This window comes from Triturus cristatus, chromosome 4_2 (genome assembly GCF_964204655.1).
Source record: "Triturus cristatus chromosome 4_2, aTriCri1.1, whole genome shotgun sequence".
NCBI classification, from domain to species: Eukaryota; Metazoa; Chordata; class Amphibia; order Caudata; family Salamandridae; genus Triturus; species Triturus cristatus.
Genome location: NC_140586.1, coordinates 220,063,458 through 220,085,414, shown reverse-complemented (window position 1 = coordinate 220,085,414; position 21,957 = coordinate 220,063,458). Strand labels below are relative to the sequence as shown.

The following is a 21,957-nucleotide window of genomic DNA, read 5'->3' as shown; positions in this document are numbered from 1 at the left end:
AAATACATGCTGCCATGAGCACTTTTCAAAAACTTACCACGAGTGTCTCTCTTTCCTTCTTGTAATGTTTTGTACATGCATATATATTTGCCTTCCTCATTGACACCGGTTGAGACATTGATGTTAGTTCTTTCTTACTTACCCAGATCTCAACCTGGTCTATGGGTTTTATTCCTGTCGCCATTTACTATAAAATGACATGAGCACTATTTACTTACATTTTTATTGTGTGATCTAAGATGGTGGGCACCACTTAGATTGGTCAATTAAAAATAAGATGCATGTATGGGAAAGTGCTTTTGTGGAGGGTCTGCAACCATTTGCTGTCTGGTTGTCAAAAAATTATTTATAAAAGAAGGGTGGAGGTATGGGGCAATAGGGGAGTGGGTTGGAGATAAGCAACAGAGGAGTTGGCAAGGACACCAAGGAAAGAGCAACTCGAGCAGGGATAGAAGTATGCAGGTGAGACAGCAACATAGTGGGCAGGGGGAGTAAAGCATATAGACGAAAGAGCAGTGCGAGGAGAGAGAAGCACAAGGTAAAGACAGAGCAACATGGAGCGCTGGGTTGGGGAGAGAAACATGAGGGAGACTAGTGGGAAACAGATGCATTCTCATGGAGTGCTTTAGCAAAAGAAAAAAAGTAGTTCCCTAAATGTAAGCAGTGGAAGAATACAAATAACGGGGCTATGCTCCAGATAAGGGATTAACTCAAGATGGACTAGGCAAGCCATAGAATAATAAGCAAGCAAATGAGGGTGACAATAAAGCCAACCAATGATAGGCAATGGGCATGCTTTAACCCCTATGTTAGTTTACAGTAGGTCTTTTGCATCCAGACTGCTTGCGCTGTTAAGCGAAATAAAAGGGATTATGTATTAGGCTTGAAGGATTTGTGTGTATATATAATGTGATTGAATGGCATAGAGTGAGTTGCAAAAAAAAGAATTGCATGGCAGACACCACAACAACATTTTGTTACCCTCTAAGTATGGACTTGAGTCTCAAAAACCATAACTGGTGGAGACGAGAGCCCATGTGCTGAAGAAAAGAGGGACTTTAGACGTCTCGGAGGCCCTGAAGAAAAATAAGTAGGGACTACTGTCCTATCTCGGTGATCTGGAGATTTGGAGAGAAGGAAAACGAGCTGGCAACCTCTTCACATTGTATTGCTGTAGTGAGATTTTGCAAAGAACCGCAGTGGCTGGGCCCTCCACAGATACCTCTAGGGCAGGCTTCTCCAAAAGGTAGCTTGTGAGCTACTGGTAGCTTTCCAGATACCTGTAAGAAGCTCTCCTCTGTGTGTTCCAGCCTGCTAAATTGGAAGATACCACAATGAAGGGAGCTCCGTATTCAGTAATCAGTATTTGCAAATGCAAATTTGTTCCCAACTGACTCCATCAAAAAGACAGATTTCCTTGAATCCACAGATCCACAATTTATTGCACGTCACTTTAGGATAGTGTTTCCACAACTAATATGACAGTTCATCAATATTGATTGACAAGCTTGTAGCAGTTCATCAACAGAAGTTCCTAATAAATTCAGCCAACGCGTTTCGTCCAACGTAGGACGTCTTCAGGGCTATAGTTCAGTGTTCTTTCTGTGTAACTTCTACCTATCACGCAAAAGGTTCTGATTTTTATTTTTCGCCTAAAATAATGGTTTCCAAAATGTCATGAGCACCGTATTTCATTAGATCATCCGTGCCTGCTAAATTCCCAATCAGCAGTTCTTACATATATCCGCATACAAATTCAACAATGATTTCCTTGTAAACAGCTATTACAGTGGTCTTGTAAAAGCATCCTAATTATTTGCAGTCCAATCCCTTTAATTAAAGCCCCATTCAGCTAAGACGACCTCATTCCTCACAGCCGGCCCGATAAATCCCGCTGTCCTGAATCAGTTGGGAACAAATTTGCATTTGCAAATACTAATTACTGAATACGGCGCGCCCTTCATTGTGGTATTTTTCATTGGAGGTGGTCCTGCAGCGGTGGGCTACAGAAGGTTGAGCGTGATTGATTGGATTAATAACATTGAATTGATGTAGCAATACTCCTGTCCTGTGCACATCAGTTGGAAGCCCTCACCGCAAGGGATTATTATTGATACTAAATTGGAGGTTTCTTCTTGGTTGGATAGACAGATGGACAGATGCCAGTATTCTGTATATAAGACAAAAAGGTGTCCCTTTTCAGAACTCATAGGCTAATGTTTGAAGAAAAGATGGCTGGATTCCCCAAAAATATTTAAAGCTGATTTTTGACTGATAAATCATATGGGGAGACATATTACTAATAATATTACTTTCATGCCAGGGGAACTACAGCTATGACTGACATGCATTACCTACATAGAGGCATTCCAAATTGACAAAGCCTTTTTTACATTGCTGCTGGTAACGATGCCTGATGTACTGAGGTGATCACAGCTAGTAAGGCCTAATGGTGGCCACTGATGTAATCTTGTCTGATGTGGTCACTATTACAACCCTAATAATATTAGCAGCTCACAACGTTTTTGATTGAACATAAGTAGCTCTTATTACACAAAAGGTTGGAATGCCCTGCTCTAGAAGTTAGAGCTTTGTGGGAAGGAGGGACTCGGATGAATCTTGTAATGAGAGCCCTCAACAGAGACCGTGCAAATAGCTTTATTGTAATTCTGTTCTCACCATTTGCATGATGTTGCCCCCTCCACCATCCCGCGTGACGCCTCAGGCAACCCCTTTCTCCCTGTGTACCTCAGTGATTTCTTCTCCGTTTCTGATTCTTGTTTTCTGCAGGAACAGCAACCAAGCTGGACAGATGATTTGCCGCCCTGCCAGCTCTCTGGTGTGGGCTCAGCCCCCAACTGCTCCTACACTAGTGAGGGCCAAGACAAAGAGGAACACCCATTCGAGGATAATTGGCTCAAGTTCAGGTGAGTTAGCACTGTGGCATGCATAACACCTGTTACAATACCAGTTGTCTTTATGTACTACAACAGGGAGGGCAATGCATTGTCTTGCCCCATGCACCCTATTTCTTTCTTCCACTCATGTCTTACTACATTTGCTGCTGTTTCTGTTCACATCCCTGGACTCCTCCTAGAAGTAGTCTGCATCCAGGTTAGGAGCACTGAAAACTTTGGGTAGCCCATGTACACTGGCTTTTGAGCTCTTGTTGCAGCTGCACCAAGTGGTTGCAACTAGACCTTTCTATGACCTTGCATTAATATCTGTGAACAGTTCAGAAGTGGAGATGTCAGTTTATGAAATGGCAAGGCTTTGGCAGGCCTTCTGTGAGCTGACTACATCACAACAAGAGGGCAGGAGAACTTTGCCTGCAACTGATGTACATTAAGGGGAAATCACTGTAAACATTCAGTAGTGAGAAATGGTAAATCTAACATGTAGAAAATACCAGACCCTTGGGTTCCTGCTCTCCCAGCCTGCAGCTCCGTAGCTCAGACAGTGCTCTGCCTCTGTACTCTGCCCGATACAGACCGCAGTTCTCGCCCCTGGACTAGACCGGACTGCCAGCTGCTTGCCTTAGTCGCCTTAGATTTTCTTCCTTTTTAGGTCTCGCTGAGCCAGCGCACGCACTGCTCTGTGAGACATTTAGTCTGTGGGTTTTCAAAGTGCTGCCACATGCTTTTGGTGGCCTAAAGCTTGCGTGCAGCCGCCATCTGTCTTTCCTCCGCCGCGCTTGATCGCGTGGCCGTGTCAGTTTCACAGCCGCGCGGCCAATGTTTGTTCTCTGGAGGAGCGTGTCCCTCCGATCTTGGCTACTCCTGCCAACGATGCCAAAAAACATTATTTGTGCCGAATCAATATAATTAAACTGGAATCAATCAAGTATACGAATCACTTGCAGAAAACAGTAAGTTTAACATGAAAGTGGAAAAAGTGCAGCGGGGGGCAGGAGAGGGGAACTGCCTCTCAGCTTCACCACGCCCCCCCTGGCAAGGCCGACTCTCTTTGGAGACCCTGCCAGGCCAGCGAGGATGGAAGCAATACACGCAGGAAGCTGCCCTGGATTCCGCAGACATCAAAGAAAACAGGCCATCAAAGACAAGCCAAGCATCCTCGCAAGACCATTCCCAGCAGCCTCTGGGGGCTCCATGTACCTGCTTGAATGGACATTTGGGTGAATCGATGGGTGCGGAGAACAGCTCTATGAAGCACTCTAAATGCAACTGTCTCCAGGTGCCTTCTTTTTCTGTTTTTCTTGCTCTAAGATACGGCTTTAGCTCGCCTCAGAAGTGGACAGGACATGCACTGGACTCCGTACTTTATTTGGAAAAACAAGTTAAATTAATAAAATATGTTCCAGGGACCAAAGTAATTTCTGGGAAGCCAACCTGGCTGCCAATATCGCTGTCCAAGCCTGCACTGCCAGAATGCCAGTGTCAATGTTACCTACTACAATTCCACTCAAAAACATTGGGACATTTTGGTCTATTCCATATCCCCTTATGCTATAATGATGGAATGAACGTGCTTTTTTTGAAGTATGTAGAATTGTTAAGCACTTGTCTGATTTGCTCTGTTCAAAATCAGAACGGGGACACCACCATGTGGTAGACTGTCATGAATCGGTGTCGGGGATTCAAAACCAGCGATGCTGAGAACCGGCAAACACCGGCACAAATTAAACACTGACTGGACTGTACACAAAAGCTAAGATGACACACATACCGTGTGATTTTGGGTTTATGAAACATCAGTAATTGTGCTGCATGCGCCTGTAGAACCTACGCTATAACAAGAGGCTGAATGTTGTTATCCATCACACCCTTTAATAAACCTCTGCAAAATCCATCACACCCGACATATAAAATAAACTACTTGGAGTTATGCAATTCTGAATCTCAAACTGCAGATAAAAAAAGAGAATTGCCTAGTTTAACAGATCAGAAGTGGCACTGCGCAGTGGCAGAACCAGTGCAAAGGTTAATCAGTCACCTTGAGCTGCTGGATGCTATAATCAATCAGGTGTTAAGCTGGTGCTTATATTGTGAAACTTTCGCCCATATCACATGGATGAGTGCTAAATGTCAAAATACTGAAATAATATTGCCACAGAAAGTGCACATTACACCACATAATGTCCCTTTCTGCCACCTAATTTAGTTCTCCATTGACACATAATTCCAGTGGCCCCACATGTGGCATGCAGATGTTGGAACCGGAGTTCTCAGCTGGTCTCATCTACAGGTCACTTAATCTGTAACCATCTGTATAAGAGACATGTGTCAGGATAAAGTTACCAGACCCAGATCTACACAATGTTGAACTGAAACAATACACCTCTACCGGGTCCTATTAAACTCACAGTAGTCCAACAAATATACAACCATAAATCAGGCTGCTGCCTTGCTGTGGAGGATACTTCTGCTACTAAGATGCACACTGGGTGCCAGCAGCAACATCTCCTGCCCCCCCCGCGCCCTTTTCACAGAGGGCAGTCAAAGGGACATTTTTCTTGCCAGTTTTGAGATTTACTGAACTGCCCTGCTGGGAAACTTCGTGAAGCATTCCTCTTCTTGCCAATGAAGGGTGTGCCAGCTTCATCCGGGGCTGGGCTAAGGGGCAGCCGGCGAAAGCAACTGGAGAGGCATGGATTCTGAATGTATGGAAGCCACCACCAGGCAAAACCAGGATCCAAGCCTGGCCTGCTAGCACACTATGGCAGCTCCTGGCAAGAGGAATAGACGCAAATATGCCCCCTGCTCAGGCCCGGTTCTAGAGGGTGGGCCGGGTGGGCCAGGCCCACCCCAAGATGAGCCTGGCCCACCCAAACATGAGCCTTGGCCCTCGTAATTAATCTGCCACCGAGGTACAACAATAAAAAAAAATTCAGATAACTGGAGATTTATGATCCTGCTGGAGAGCAGTCATTTGTCTGTTGGTAGTTTTTAAGTGCAGATAAACTGTATTTTATGTGAATAGCTCAGTGGGTTACTGCCTTTGTCACAGAGATCCTTGTGTTACTTGCAGTTCAGAAATTTCAATCCTAACATAGGACATTGACCTCTGAACTGTCATCAAAGAGCTGCATACAAACTTAGCTTTTTTGTGTTGTGATATAGTTAGAACTTCCATGGTCTTTCATTATTCTAATGTTGCTAAAGGGAGTTTGTTTTGGCAGATATTAGTAAAGCCAATCCACAACCACTGGAGTACTCTTTAAATCCTGAGTTTGTGCTTCTCCAGAGCAAACCCTCTTAAAATACATTGCTCACCAGCATGGATGACATGTGATTCCTACACCTTGTAATCCTCATTGGCTTATGTGACACTCCCTGTAGACTGATTTACATACTTGCATAATTGTTTGTCTCTGTATAGTGTGTGCGTGATCTAAAGTACTGTGACACCCTACACTGATATGAGTATCGCTATACAACAAATAAAATGCATATGCGGGAGGGGCTACGCAGAGATGAGGGGCACTGGTGGAGGGTGGCAGTGAGGGAATCCGAGGAGGTCCTCATTGGGGGGCGGGAGCTACGGAGAGATGAGGGGCACTGGCGGAGAGTGGGAGTGAGGGAATCCAAGGAGGAGGTAATGGGAGGGGAGGGGCTTTGGAGACTTATGGGGCACTGGAGGAGGGTGGTAGTGAGGGAGTCTGAGAAGGAGGTCATGAGGGGGAGGGGCTATGGAGAGATGAGGGGCACTAGTGGAGGGTGGCAATGAGGGAATCAGAGGAGGTGTCAATCAGGGGCTAAGGAGAGATGAGGGGCACTGGAGGGGGTAGCAGTGAGGGAGTCTGAGGAGGAGGTCATGGGGGGGGGCTACAGAGATATGAGGGTCACTGGCGGAGGGTGGCAGTGAGGGAATCCGTGGAGGAAGTAATGAGGGGGAGGGGCTACGGAGAGATGAGGGGCACCGGTGGAGAGTGGGAGTGAGTGAATTCGAGAAGGAGGACAATAGGGGGAGGGGCTATGGAGAGATGAGGGGCACTGGCAGAGGGTGGGAGTGAGGCAGTCCCAGAAGGAGGTCAATGGGTGGGGGGGCTATGGAGAAATGAGGGGCACTGGCAGAGGGTGGGAGTGAGGCAGTCCCAGAAGGAGGTCAATGGGTGGGGGGGCTATGGAGAGATGAGGGGCGCTGGTGGAGGGTGGTAGTGAGGGAGTCTGGAAAGGAGGTCAATGGGGGGGCTACGGAGAGATGAGGGACACTGGCGGAGAGTGGCAGTAAGAGAATTTGAGAAGGACGACAATTGGGGGAGGTGCTATGGAGAGATGAGGGGCACTGGCAAAGGATGGCAGTGAGGGAATTCGAGGAGGAGGTCATGGGGCGGTGGGGGCTACGGAGAGATGAAGTGCACTGTTGGAGGGTGGTAGTAAAGGTATCTGCGGAGAAAGAAGTCATTGGTGGAGCGCCAAAAAAGACTTTCGCACCAGCACTAAAGCCAGCCCTGTCATGGCCTTTCTGTTTTTGTTTATTTAATTAACAGTTGGGTCATTAGGGCAACTGTGGAACATACTTTAAAGTAAATGCTAATTACATTTACTGCTATAATCAATGTTTCAAGTTAGAAGGTGATTTTACTAATGTTTTTTTTCTGGGAACAATGAAAGTGGAGCCGGATGGTGGCTGGTATGGGGCTGGGGCCCAAGGTCAGCTGTGAGATAAGGTGCACTGGAGATGGGTGGCAGAAAAGTGGATAATCAGGCCTGGAAGGGAGTGAGCTGCAGAGTCCGTGTCAGGTGGAGGTACTAATGAAGAGGGATCCTTCCTGAAGGCTCGCAAAGAGGGGGCCCGAGTAGTGTCACTTGCCTGAAACTCCCACCTCAGAAACTTCCTCTTCCCATCAAAAGGACATTACATGGGAAAAAAACACTTTTTGAGAGTGATAAGATTTAGAAAGAGATTTGGAAAACAGTGCATTTTACTGGGCTTTGTAAGACTAAGAAGAGATAAAGGAGGGCTAGACATATAAGCGACAAATCGGGCCTGCAATGGCCCACCCGAATGCACCCTTGGCCCACCCAAATAAAAATTCCTGGAGCCGGGCCTGCCCCTGCTGCCACAGAAAGGGGAGACTGCAAAATGCACGTTTGGCTAGGACACCGAAAATCCTTGCGCGCGTCATAATGAACCAAGCAACAGAACTTCTTCAAAGGGGCTCAAGGGATCCGAGTTTTTCTTTTCCGTTTTAAATGCAGAACTACAAGTACCTGACTGCAAAGGGGAAACAGTTCACAACAATCTCGCAATAAAATAGAGACCCGAAGAAAAATATACAAAATAAAGAGGCACACATGTTTTAAAAGATATTACGATAGGTGCAGTGTAATTGGCATTTTATTTTATAAACAAATTTATATTGTTTTAAATGTCCATTTAAAACATTACGCCATCATTAACGCAACAGAACCACAATACATATCTTAGTCTACAGTTACAGATCCGAACCATAATATCCCCCCCATTCTGTCATGTTTTAGCGGACAGCCCCCTACAGCCCACATGGATTTCTCCTGCTGGGCGCCCCCGCCAAGGAGAAGGCTTGCGGAGACTCCCACCTCTGAGAAACATCACGCTCGGCAGCTGATGAGGCGACCCCCAAGCGCAATGCATTTAAATAAAAATATATTTAGGCATGCTTTACATAGTCCTGCTTAAAGCCCCAAGTCCCGCACTAGTAAAGTGCGAGCTGCCCGACGGTACTATGCTTGGATGCGCACGGCACGCCTCACCACTCTTCCAAGGTTTAAATAGCTACTCTGATTCAACGTCACTTGTTTATTACAAAGTAACAACCTTGAAATGCATGTGGTACATGTTAATTCACTAACTCTGCCCCCCTAGCCAATAAAAACCATCATGTGACATCAGTTAGACATCATGAGAGGAGGGGTGATGTCACCAGAAAACTGACACCTTCGAGGGCGATGGAAGCAAGCAAAAGGGAGAGCGACAGCATGAGGGGGAAAAACTGCAAAAAAATTCTTGAAATTATCAAGTTCTCTATCTGGCATTCCATACTCTGTGACAAAGGCTTTCGACACCCCACATGTCTCCAGGACACACCTCTAGGTAGATAAAGAAGAGAAAACAAGCATGGCATAGCCAATAGGTCTCGCCTTTGGGACCTTATAAGTTTTTAGCCATGCAACAGTTGGTGCACTAAGGATATTGTGCTGCATACCTAAATACTTATAAGGTCTCAAAAGCGAGACCTATTGGCTACGCCAATGCTTGTTCTTTCTACTTCTATTTTTATTATATGTTCAGTTCTTAGTCTTCTTACTGACATCCTCACCCCCCTTCTGCTGCTTCCCGCTGCTGCTGCACTCGCGGACCCTCCCGCCTTTCTCCCCATTCCCGCCTCCCAGCTGTCCCGTCCTACCCCACCCTCTACTTAATGGAGGCCGCTGCTTGCTGAGTTGAGCTAAACCCCTTGGGTTCCTGCTCTCCCACCGCGTAGCTCTGTAGCTAAGGCAGTGCTCTGCCTCTGCACTCTGCCCGACACAGAAAGCGGTTCTCGCCCCTGGACTAGACCAGACTGCCCTCGCCTAGTCCTTGCCAGCTGCTTGCCTTAGTTTTTCTTTCTTTTTCTTTTTCTTTCTACTTCTATTTTTATTTTATTTTCAGTTCTTCGTCATTTTACTGACATCCTCCTCCCCTTTCTGACGCTTCCTGCTGCTGTTGGCCCTGCGGCCTCTCCCGCGTTTCTCCCTGTTCCTGCCTCCTAGCTGTCCTGCCCTCCCCCGACCTTTACTTAATGGAGGCCGCTGTGCGGCTGCGCCGCCGGTGCACCATAGGCGCTCCAAAGGCAAGCCCATCTGCGCCTGTCCACGAACAGTGCCAGGAACCAGGGGCGGCTCCTCCCTGTGGGAGTCGGAGCGTCGCCCCACTGCTTTCTCGCAATGTGAGAAGTAGAAATATAAAGTGGTATAACTACAATTTTACGTTTCTGATTCTCGCACTGCGAGAAAGCAGAAGTGTATGCCTAATTGGGGGCTGGTGGGCAGATCGGGGAGGAGTGGATAGCCCAATGTTATGGGCGCTGACTGTTGGGTCAGCCCCAGGGTCGACCAAACAAGTTATGAGCACTCTCCCGTTTTCTCCATGTAGGCTGCATGTAGCCTGCATGGAGAACACGGCCTCCCCATAGACGCCTGTACAGACGGTGTCCTAGCCAATCACAACGCTGCCATTGCAGCATTGTGATTGGCTTAGGGGAGGAGAGGGAGGCTGCCTGCTTCTGCTTCCTGTGAGCAGAGAGAGAGCAGGAGACGAGACGCGGGAGTCCGGGCCCGGATGCAAAGGTAAGTAAAAAAATTAAATAATTACAATTAAATTAACCCTGCCTCCCCACCCCCGAGTCATGCCGGCCGCGACTGCCAAGAACCCTGGTCCTCCGAACTACCAGCGGTACAGTTCATTGGCTCTCCACACACTCAGCGACTGCAAGAATAACAACTGCAAGCTCTCCTCACTTCACGACACCCATGGTCCTTTCACCTGCTGAAATTTCCGCTACTCCTTCAACATCGTCAAAACCCAGGACCCACTTCCGCCGACCACCAACACCCCCACCACAGCCCAAACACTACAATGCATTCTCCTCAACGACCGCTACCTCCACAGAAACGCCACGGAAATCTGGGAGTTCCTCGACAGCACCTCTTCCAACGTCGCTTTTCTCACCGAAACCTGGACAAGCGCCACCATCAAGGGTCCTGACATTGCGATCAACATCCCGAAGGATACAAAATCACCCGGAAGGACTGCCCTGGAGGCGGCATCGCCATCGTCCGCAAGGCCAACCTCCTCCTGAGCACCTACACTGATGGGCCTACAGACCTCACGGAACACCTACACTTCAAGATACAAGTCAACCCGACCACCACCTTACATGGCACCCTCATCTACCAACCTCCCATACCCCGCGCACCCTTCTCCGACTCCATCACCGTCATAATCACCCCACATGCCATCACCTCCACCGACTACATTTTGCTGGGTGACCTCAACTTCCATCACGACAGCCGCCAAGACCACAACTCCATCTCCCTCCTGGAAAACCTCCACTTCATCGGACTCAATCAGATCGTACCAGGACCAACGCACTCAGCAGGACACACCCTCCACCCTATCTTCACAGCAAGAAACTCCATCTCCTTCAGCGTCACCTCTGAACACCCGTGGACGGACCACCGCTGCGTCCCCTTCACCTACAGAGCAAATATTTCCCGCAGACGCCCACCCCAGCTCCAACGCAGGAACTAGAACAAGATCTCCGGCAAGCAGCTCACTTCCATCCTCAGTGGCTCCGCTCCCACCCCTTCAGACGAAGACCCCATCACTGCTGCCCGTACCCTACACAAATGGATCACCGACTGCGCCAATACCGTCGCCCCCTCAAGAAATTTTCCAACCCTCACGCCAAGAAGGCCAGCCAGTTTTCCACCGAACTCCGGGAATCCAGACAAACCTGCAGACGTCTCGTGAAACTATGGAGGAACTCCAAAACCCCAGCGAACCTCGATAACTACAAAACAGCCACCACTGCACTTCAGGACAGAATCTCCGCCCCCACGCACACAGCAGCAAGGAACTCTTCGGGATCATAAAAGAGTTCGTCCAACCGAACAGCGAGTCCACCAACATCCCACCCTCCCAGGAACTCTGCGACATACTCGGCGCCTTCTTCCACCACAAAATCAAGACCATCTATGACCACTTCAACAACATCCTCCATGAGGAACCCACACCCTCCGCTCGCTGCTCCACATAGCAGACACTGGACAGCTGGACCGCCCTCAGCATCGAAGACACCCTAAAGACCATGAGCACCACCAACTCCGGAGCCCCCACAGACCCCTGCCCCCACCACATGTACCACGGAGCCGCAGACATCATCGCCCCCGAGCTACAAAGAATCATCAACCGATCCTTCGAGACCGCCTCATTCCCCGATGACTGGAAACACGTGGAGGTCAACCCTCTCCTAAAGAAACCCTCAGCGGACTGCACCAACCTCAAGAACTTCAGACCGATCTCCCTACTTCCTTACCCGGCGAAAGTCATTGAAAAAGCTGTCAACAGCCAACTCGCCTCCTTCATCGACGAAAACAACATCCTCTACTCCTCCCAATCATGCTTCAAGAAGAACCACAGCATAGAGACCACCCTCCTCGCCGTGACAGACGACATCCGCTCCCTCCTCGACAGAGAAGAGACTGTGGTCCTCATCCTCATGGACCTCTCTGCGGCCTTCGACACAGTCTCACACCGCACGCTAGCCAGCAGACTCCACAATGCAGAAATCTGGGACAAAGCCCTCAACTAGATCCGCTTATTTCTCTCCTGCAGTATGCAACGGGTCAGACTACCTCCCTTTATCCCAGAGCTCACGCCAACAACCTGCGGAGTCCCTCAAGGATCCTCCATCAGCCCCACTCTTTTCAATGTCTGCATGGCCCCTCTCGTTTCCATCATCAGAACACATGGACTCAACGTCGTGTCTTACGCAGACGACACACAGCGCACCCTCTCACTATCCAATGAACCCAGCATCTCAAAACATCCAGGAGGATGAAGAACAGCTGCTTACAACTAAATACAGACAAAACCGAACTACTCATCATAGGCCCACACCCTGATGGCTGGAACGACACCTGGTGGCCTCCCGCCCTCCGGAACCCAGCCACGAACCACGTACATAACCTCAGAATCATCCCGGACTCCATGACAAAATGGACCGCCAGATCAACGCCGCCCCCTCTTCTTGCTTTCACACCCTTCGGGTCCTACGTAAAACTTTCAACTGGATCACCTTAGAAGATAGGAAAACCGTCACCCACGCCCTCATCAGCAGCAGACTGGACTACGGCAATGCCGGGATCAACAAGAACCTCACCCGCAAACTCCAGATCATCCAAAATGCCACCGCCAGACTAGTCCTTAACCTACTATGCCACTGCCACATCACCCAACACCTGCAGGCACTACACTGGCTCCCCGTTGAGAAGAGAATCACCTTCAAGCTTCTCACCCACGCCCACAAGGCCCTCCAAAACACCGGCCCCGCCTGCATGAACCACCGCCTCACGTTCCACGCACCCCAAAGATCCCTCTGCTCAGCACAGCTCTCCATCGCCACGATACCATGCAGCAAGAATACCAGAACAGGAGGTTGCTCCTTCCTCGATGCCAAAGCCTGGAACACCCTCCCTCTCCACCTCCGCCAGACACCAACTCTCTCCAAGTTCCTGAAGGACCTCAAGACCTGGCTCTTGGGTGAATCACCATGAGCGTCCGGCACCGCACGCACCCTGATGGGCTATGGTAGCCGTCTGATGATTCGCCGCGAGGGCGTAGGAGCTGCGCGCCCACCCCTCCCCCAGCGCCTTGAGACCATTCTGGGTGAGTAGTTGCGCTTCACAAACCCTGATTGATTGATTGATTTTATTTGGGGCCTATTCCTTAAAGTCTTAGGTCCAAAATGGCTGATTTCATATGGTGAGTGGGATTGTCACGACAAGATACTTGCTGGATTAACTGGGGTGGTTGCTACAACTTAGGCATATGATTCTGTCATATTTCTGGGATACTACCAGTTTTATTCCTAGCAGTTAGGTGCTGGTACATCTGATAATTCCTCCAAAAAACCCAGCATATTAATATCTTACTGAGATCACAACAGTGAGACACCCCCTTTACAATAGTATAACTAAGCACCATCCTTTTAACATCCTGAGAGTTCTTGCTTCCCTTCTGCCTCCAATAACACTCTGGTATCCTGTTGAAATATCCCTAGCACCCTGCCACCCCATAATACCTTGGTGTCCTCCACCCAGTGGCATACCCCTGAGATTTCCATAACATCAAAGTGGCAGCATCTGAACATTTTGGCATCCACTTACCACTTCAGAATCCTCTGGCATCCTATTAACATCACAGTATTCTGGGGTGCCCCCTAAAGCTCATACATTGCCCTGGTATTCACCTATATTTCAGCCTTTCTGGAAAACCTCTGACCCACCATATCCTCCCAAAATTCCCCTAGAACTAGCACGACTTAACATCAGCACATATCTGCTATTTCTCGGCATTCCTGGGATAATAATCTAATATTTGGTTACCTTCCTTATCCGCATCCTGCTAGCATCCTGCATGTCGCTAACACAACCTTGTGAATTCCTGTAACATCATAGAGTCTAGAAAGACCACACATGCTTAGTTCCTAAACTCTCAGCAACTCCTTGGTAGTCCCAACTAACACAATGGCTTCCCCTAGCACCCCTACAATTGTGCATACTGGTTGCACGCTTTAGCAACATAGACCCCTCCTCTCCCCATAGGAATCCTGACAACTGCACCATCCCAGATAAATCACTCCATTCATCACCTAACACCTTGGGTCTCCCGGGCAGAACGCTACAAAAAAATGGCCAAATGACCCAGGCATATACTTCTGTTCATCTGGCTTAGCCACTTCTCCATACCTCTTCCTTACCCCTAAACCCACAGATTCCAATACATGCGTACCATTCCAGTGTTGAAAATAGGATGCCGTTGCAAAGGAGTGGTTTGCTGGCTGCTACCCCCGGGGGACGGTTTGCCCATGCCCTCTCGGTAGCCCTCACTAATATGCCTTAATGGACCACAAGATTGAGGTATCATTTTGAAGGGCAACCTAGTAGGAGGAGTTGAAGCTGTTTTGTTTACGGTGGTTCTGTCACACTCTACCACCACAGGGAGATGGCTGAGCCTCCCCCCCCGCTAGCCGGGAGAGGCATTGGCAACTTTGAAGAAAGAAGAGTTTGAACTAAGCGTCAGCTCAGGCAGATGAAAAGGGATGAAAAAAGACCATGGGGCTGAAAGTCAGACTGTGATAGAGAACATGTTGCAGCAGGGAAATGATGCATTTATGATTACTCTCTTCTTGGTACTAAGAGTTGGGTATCTGTGACAAGCCACCAATTAATTAAATAAATGAATACTGCACATAGTCACACATACATAGGCTGCCACAAAGGGTTAGTTAAAAAACAGTAAAAGTTCTATTTCCCTTTGAGGTCTCGTCTTTCAAATCACCCTGCATACATCCAATCTCTTCATATACATTCACCCAGTCTTGAAAGAACTGAGAACTCCACCGAATACTGAAATATTTATGTCTCCAGGTTTTTTAATAGACAATATTATTCTTTTTCCAATGTGTCTATTAAAATGAGATGTCGATATAAAAACATACTCATACAATCCATACAAATATAGATAAAGGTAGAGACCACAAATAAGACAATCACATTTGTCATAGAATCAAGTTAATTTGTAGGGATTCATAAAAACACCACATTGCAGAAACCAATTTCTTTTCAAGTGTGGTATTAAATTCCACAAATTTAACAAAATCAAGGCGTCAATGCATTTCAGTGGATTGTATATGATAAAACCACCTTCTTCAGGACAGCAACAAAATATATTCCTCTCCGAGTGATATTATAAAATGCTGATGAGAAGCACTTGTTTATATAAGTCGCTACGTTTGTGTTTTTTCAGCAATGAAAGCGGAGATCTATATAACTTTTCCGCTTCAAATCCAAATACCCTCCAATGTGGGTATAATAAATCTTCGTAATGGCACCAAAGTTAACTCGCAACATGGTATACGTGAAGAGCCACTAGACAAAAATAAGAGAGCGTTCTTGCCTCCAGCCACTGGTACTGATGTAACATAATTTTTCCCTGCCCAGTGGTAACAGCATAGGGAAGCTTTTCAGCTCCTTCAGCACTTGTGGCCCCACAACCTATCCCTCTATATTTGGGCAAGAGATGAAACCATCCATTCTGCTCCACCCTTCCTCGCTAAGCAATGCACCATTCTTCCTTGTCCTGGAGAGGAATAGAGTGTTTTATGCCCTGCACATGGGATCTCCATCCTCATCTTGCTTCATCACTGCTCATTTTGGTCCTGCTCTCTCTGCCCCTCTTTGCCCTTCTTCCTTTGTAGGAACCCCTTCACCACCTAACTCAACCAGCACACTGTTTCACTCCACACCTCTGACTACTATCCTTGCCTAGCCTTCCTTTCAAACCTCCTTGGTAGTCGCACTATTTCATTTCCCCTAAATACCAGCTTGCCCGTCCCATCTCCCAAGAGCCTCTTCTCTCATTCCTTACCTACGATCCCACACACATACACCTTTCCTAACACCCAACACTTGCCCCCACGAGTGTTCCTTCATTAATACCCTCTCCTTTCTACTTCCACCCCACCTTCCATCCTTGACCACCACCCCACACTCCTTCCTCAACTTGCATCCTTCTTAAGTGCCTCGTTTTGCTGTGTCTTAAATAGTGTTGCTGACTGGTGTTGCATTTGTCTCTCTCCTTCAACAGAAGTGACGACCGTGTGTTCCTCTATGGTGTCTTCAATGGCTACAATGGTACTCGAGTCACAAACTTTGTGGGACAGCGGTTGTCTGCAGAGTTAGTCCTTGGGCAGCTGAGCCCAGATTACAGTGACGCGGATGTGCGGCGAGTGTTGCTTCAGGTAGGACAGTGAATGCTGCCGGTGTGTGAAGGAATAACTGAGGTGGAGGCTGAAGGGTGCAGTGTTGACCTTGCTACTCATACAGAGGCATGGATAGCTGGAAAATACTTGTGCTGAAATTTTATTGTGTTTTGTTTTCTTAAGCCTACGTAGGCACATGAGGAATTCTTAGAGTGCCCTAGTTTGAGGCTTAAAACATAATCCATGCTTTCGTTCTTAAAGAACTAATTACAGTAACATATGTGGTATGAGACTAATTCCTTCTAATTTCTCTTTTTTTGTTGCATAAATGGACCATGGAAGATCTTAATCCTTATGTGAGCCTGATAACTTAAATTTTCTCCTTTCTTTATTAGGAGGCTAGAAAGTTGTTTCACAGCACTATAATGAGATTGTCTCCCTCCAGCAAAGGCTACTCCTTATTTCACGGTTTGATGCTCTTGCAATACAACTTGTGTTTTTTCTCCCCTACGCTTTTAACAAGCTTTGGCAGTGTCAATAGGCCTGGCTTATAACTTTGTGTATCAGTGACTGAGGTTAGACACTCAGTAAGTCACCACACATGCACTCTCACTCATTTTATTTTTATTTGAAGTTTTATATAGCGTGAACATGACCCGTTTAGTTATCCAAGCGCTTTACAAGGAAAGATACGTTACGTACAGGATGGCACAGGTAAAATACAGAGATGGTGGTTAGGGAAATGTCAATAGTGGTACAAAGCCATGGATATATATACAAGATTCAATACAGTTCCAAAATCAGTGAGCGACTTGAATACAATAGTACACAAGAAAGAGATGTATACAATAAATGGTACAGTTCCAGGTACAGGGTGGCCTAGGCAAAATACAAGGAAGGGGGCTAGGGAAATGTCAATAGTGGGACAAAGCCATGGATATATATACAAGATTCAATACAGTTCCAAAATCAGCGAGCGACTTGATTACGATAGGACAAAGAAGAGATATGTAAAATAAATGGTGCAGGGAGCATTAGAAGGAGTGAGGGTTGTAACACATGGAAGGTCAATCAAAAAAGGGGGATTAAGCGCAGAAATAAATCAAGAAAAGGCGGTATGTGCACCAAGGGAGCGTTATTGGGGGAATTTGCTCATTAAGAATGTTTTAGCTTCTTTTTTGAAGAGCGCCAGAGAAGGTAATCTTCTAATGGAGGAAGGAAGCGAGTTCCAGATTCTTGGTGCAGCACCGGAGAATGCTCGATTGTATTTTTTTACCTTGCGGAAGCGGGGTGGCTGGAGCACATGGTCTCTGGAGGATCGTGAGTTTCTGGGCGAGATATGCCGGGGAGTTTGTGTACAAGGCTTTGTGAGTGATGCAGGCCAGCTTGAGTTGAATTCTGCCTTCAAGGGGAAGCCAGTTCAAGGCCTTCAGGTGTGGTGAGATATGGTCAAATTTTCTTGAGCCGGATACGAGTCTAGCTGCTGCGTTGAGGCAAGCTTTTAGGGGGGGGCCGTCGAAGTCGTGGGTAGGCCAGATAGTGTGGAGCAGCCATATTCGATTTTGGAGCTAACTAACGCTTGCACAGCAGTTCCAAGGAAGGGTTTTAGTTTTCTCAAGTAGCTCAGATGGAATCCTGCAGTTTTGGCCATCGCGTTGATATGTTCAGTCCTATTCAGGTCGCGGACCACAGAAACCCGAGAGATTTGGCAGAATCCACATGGTAGGGGTGCAGTTGAGTGCTGTGATGGAGTTAGTCCACTCCAGGATGTCATTAGATTTTTTTGGGGGGGGGGAATGAGAAGAAACTCCGTTTTTTGGGCATTCAGTTTGAGCAGGCTGTTGGTGAGCCAATAGACAGTCAGTTTCAGGGCATCATTTAGATAGGTGGTCTCAAGAGAGGAGATTTTACTATAGATCTGAGTATCATCGGCATACATGTGGAGGGAAATGTTGGGCGATTGGAGAATTTCAGCTATGGGTTCGAGGTAGAGATTGAAGAGGGTAGGGGACAAAGTGGAGCCTTGCGGGACACCAATGGAGATCGGGGAGGGAGCAGATAGGTTGTTGTTGACAAGGAATCTCTGGGTGCAGTCCTGGAGGAAGGAACCAAACCATTTGATGACGGTACCTCCTAGACCCATCCTGTGTTCGAGGCTTTCAAGAAGTTTCTCGTGGTTGACTGTGTCGAATACCGAGGAGAGATCCAGAAGGATCAAAAGACAGGTTTCACTTTGGTCAAGGGCTAGGAGAGCATCGTCAACGATGTGAATAATAGTTGTTTCAGTGCTGTGCCCAGGCCTGAACCCAGATTCGAGTTTGTCAAGTAGATTGAAATTGGCAATGTGTTGGCTTAGTTGTAGCTGCACACATTTCTCCAGTACTTTCGCGAGAAGAGGGATATTCGAGATAGGTCTGAAGCTATCTGGAATTTCCGGTTTTCAAAGTGGGTTTTTTTAGGATGGGGATGACTTGCCTGGTTTTCAGGGAGTCAGGTATGGTCCCTTGGAGAAGGGAAGCATTGATAATGGTAGTCCAGATGGGAGCGATGAGTGAGGCGGTCGCTGCCAAGCAGTTGGCTCGGAGGGGGTCGTTGAAGTGGGTGTTTGGTTTAAGGATGATAGAATTTTTGAGATGGAATGGTCATCATAAAGTTCGAATATGGACCAGTGAGCCTTGTTTTTGGGTGTTGCTTGGTGGGGAGGAGAGGAGAGAAGGGTCTCAGAAGGAAAATGAGGGAAGTTTGAGGAGGCATTGAGTTTGTTACCAAGCAAGTTGATTTTGGTTGTGAAGAAGGAGGAGAACTCATCGCAGGTTATTGGGGATTTAGTAGTTTCTTTTGATGATGTCGCTAGTTTGTTTGATTGAAGTTTGACTATTTCGAAAAGTTTGCATGGTCTGTTCTTGGCATATTCCAGCTCTGACTTGAAGAACTCTTTTTTTGGACAAAAGGATATTCTTGTTGTATGTGTTTCTGGCCTGACGGAGGAGTTTAAGATGGGAGGCTGAGGGGTGTTGTCTCCAATTCCTTTCTTTCAGACGGAGAGCTCTCCTTTCATCATTGAAGGGTCCGCTGAACCAAGGGTTTTTGTCTTTGATTTGGGACCTTTTGAGCTTAAGCAGGGCCAGATCGTCCAAAATGTTAGTCATAGTCGAGTGGTAGTGATCAGTGAGGTCGTTGACCTTAGATAGATTCGGGAGGGGGGAGAAGCTCATTCTCGCAGCGGGCTGTCAGCTTCCCGAGGTCCTGGCTCTTAGAGTCTCTGAGCCAGCGGTTTGGTTTCACCGGTTGCCCAAGGCTTTTCAGGCGGTGGTCAGATATAGTGAAGGTGATGATGTGGTGGTCTGAGCAGTCACATGGCTCTATTGAATTCAGCCTGACCGCCGAAGCCTTAGCGATAATCCGGTCCAAAGTAGCGTTTTTTGTGTGGGTAGGCAGGGTGCAAGCCTGGGTGAATGATTGACCGGCGAGGAAAACTTTGACAGCGTTGACCTAGGAGTTATTAGTGTCATTCCAGTGCATATTAAAGTCACAGAGGAAAGTGTCATTGGAGTGGGGCGGCACCTTAGCAGTGATGATTTCCATGAGGAGGTCCGAGAAAGTGTTGTTCCTGCCTGGGGGGTGGTAGAAGATGTGCAATTTGCATAGCTGAGAAGTGTTACTACTAATGGCGAGGACAAGATATTCACAAGAGTCCGTAGGTTCAGCGTGGAATTCTGTGACGAGGAAGTCTGAGCGGAAGATGCAAGCAATGTCTCCCCACTTCTTAATTTGTCTGTCGAGTCTGGCGATGTTATAGTTGGGCGGGACTAGAAGGTCAAGGTAAGGAGATGGGGATTCATTGAGCCACAACTCTGTTAGGATAGCTACATCGGTGTTCTGGTTAAGGATGAGGGCGGCAATGTCCGAGGCGTGTCTCGCAGCTGACCGACAGTTAAGAAGGAGGCCGGAGAGTGGGGCATCAGAACCAATGTTGTAAGAAGGGGAAGTTAAGGGTACTTTGGTTAAGTTGTTACTGTTTACCCCTCTGTTACGGAGGGATGATAACCTGGTTGTGTTGATTGCGATAGTGGGAATCCGGCAACTGACTTCCTTGTCAGGAGGACAGGGGGCATCGGGGGGGGGGGGGCTCATATAGGGTGAAATGAGGGTTAGGGTCTCCTCCTCTGAGAGGTGATTAGGAAATTTGCGAAGGTGTAGGCTGGCCTACGGCATGGGCTGGAGAGTGGGTATGGTGAGCAGGGGGGGGGGGCAGAGTTAAGAGAAGGCTTGGAGGTGGCGATCGAGTGTTCAGTGAGAAGGATGTTCTTCAGATCAGACTCATCCTTTCACTCAAAGTGGAACATGGCGACTAACTAGCTAATGGGCTTCCAGGTCCCTTCCCACCTGACTTCCTGCGAAGTGTCTCCTCTAGCTACCCAGAATGCACTATTCTGCCCACTCCCAAAATGGCAGAACCCTTCTCTTGGTGTGTGGAGCTTCTTAGCCCAACCCAGAGGTGTGCCTGTCGGGGGCTACACTCCTCTTGAGAAAACTGTTTGACAACAGCTTCTCTCTCTGCCCAAGTTGCCAGCCTGTTTGCTAAAACAAAAAAGCAGCCCCTCTTTTGTGTGAGACTACCATTTCCCCTTTTTCCCCCTTGAAGCTCGCCTTTTGGGTTCATATTCTGCTAGGAGGAGGTCACATGTCTTCCCTCGGCAGCTCCTTTGTTCCTCTTGTGGAGAGTCATTCTCACCTCTCACCTGGAGGGTCGAAAGCTGTCTCAAGGATAGCAGCTTCTGTGCAACTATAAACAGCTACTTGAACTTTTGAGCATCAATGTAATGTAACAAAAGTTACATTAAAGTGGACTTGAGCAACAAGTTAGGCTTAATGTAACGATTCGTTTGATACCTTGAAGTACTATGTTTTAGTAGTACCATTTGGAAGTTAGCACTGCAGAGTTATCAGCGTGTAACTTCATATTCGCCTTTCCACACTAACAAACGACCATGCCAGTTGTCAGGACATGTAAAATTAATAAAACACATGTCGATCTTCATAATATAATACATCCTTACTTTAGGGCTCAGTGGGACTGCCTTAGGTGTGACTCAAAAACATTAAAAAAGAAAGTCTAGGCTTGGCTTGGTTTGAATGGCAAAGTCGAGTTAGCAGTTTAACAAAACTCTGTCAGACAGTGCCGTGGCCATGGAAGATGACCAACAGGAGGTGAGAGCTAGTGCTCTGTCCTCCACAGAGACAGTCCTGCAGCCAATTACCCGCACACCCACTCTCCTGACAAGGTGTTGAGTGATCAGAGCCCGCTTGGAGTGCAGAGACACACTGCTTGCCTCCTGTGCCACTACACGGCAGTGGCAAAAAGCCTGATGGGAACAGGCAACCATTTTTACCAGACCATGCCGACTTGCTGTGGCCAGCCCGCACACAGCCAGCAGCACTTCTGACTGGTGGCCTGAAGGCTGAGAACTGATGATCGACCAGCA

General features: G+C 47.6%; 1 protein-coding gene and 1 long non-coding RNA gene across 3 annotated transcripts in view; one reads left to right on the top strand and one right to left on the bottom strand.

Annotated features, from left to right (window-relative positions):
• LOC146833446 (uncharacterized) overlaps positions 1 to 21,957 on the bottom strand; it is a 489,922-nt gene that overhangs the window by 215,917 nt on the left and 252,048 nt on the right. The window lies entirely within an intron of this gene.
• The window catches only part of TAB1 (TGF-beta activated kinase 1 (MAP3K7) binding protein 1), a 110,329-nt gene that overhangs the window by 2,543 nt on the left and 85,829 nt on the right, over positions 1 to 21,957 (top strand). For both annotated transcript variants that reach the window (XM_085601270.1, XM_085601269.1), the window contains exons 2-3: positions 2,791 to 2,927; positions 16,357 to 16,510. In XM_085601270.1, coding sequence (XP_085457396.1) covers positions 2,791 to 2,927; positions 16,357 to 16,510 — 291 coding nt within the window. The remainder of the gene's footprint in view (positions 1 to 2,790; positions 2,928 to 16,356; positions 16,511 to 21,957) is intronic.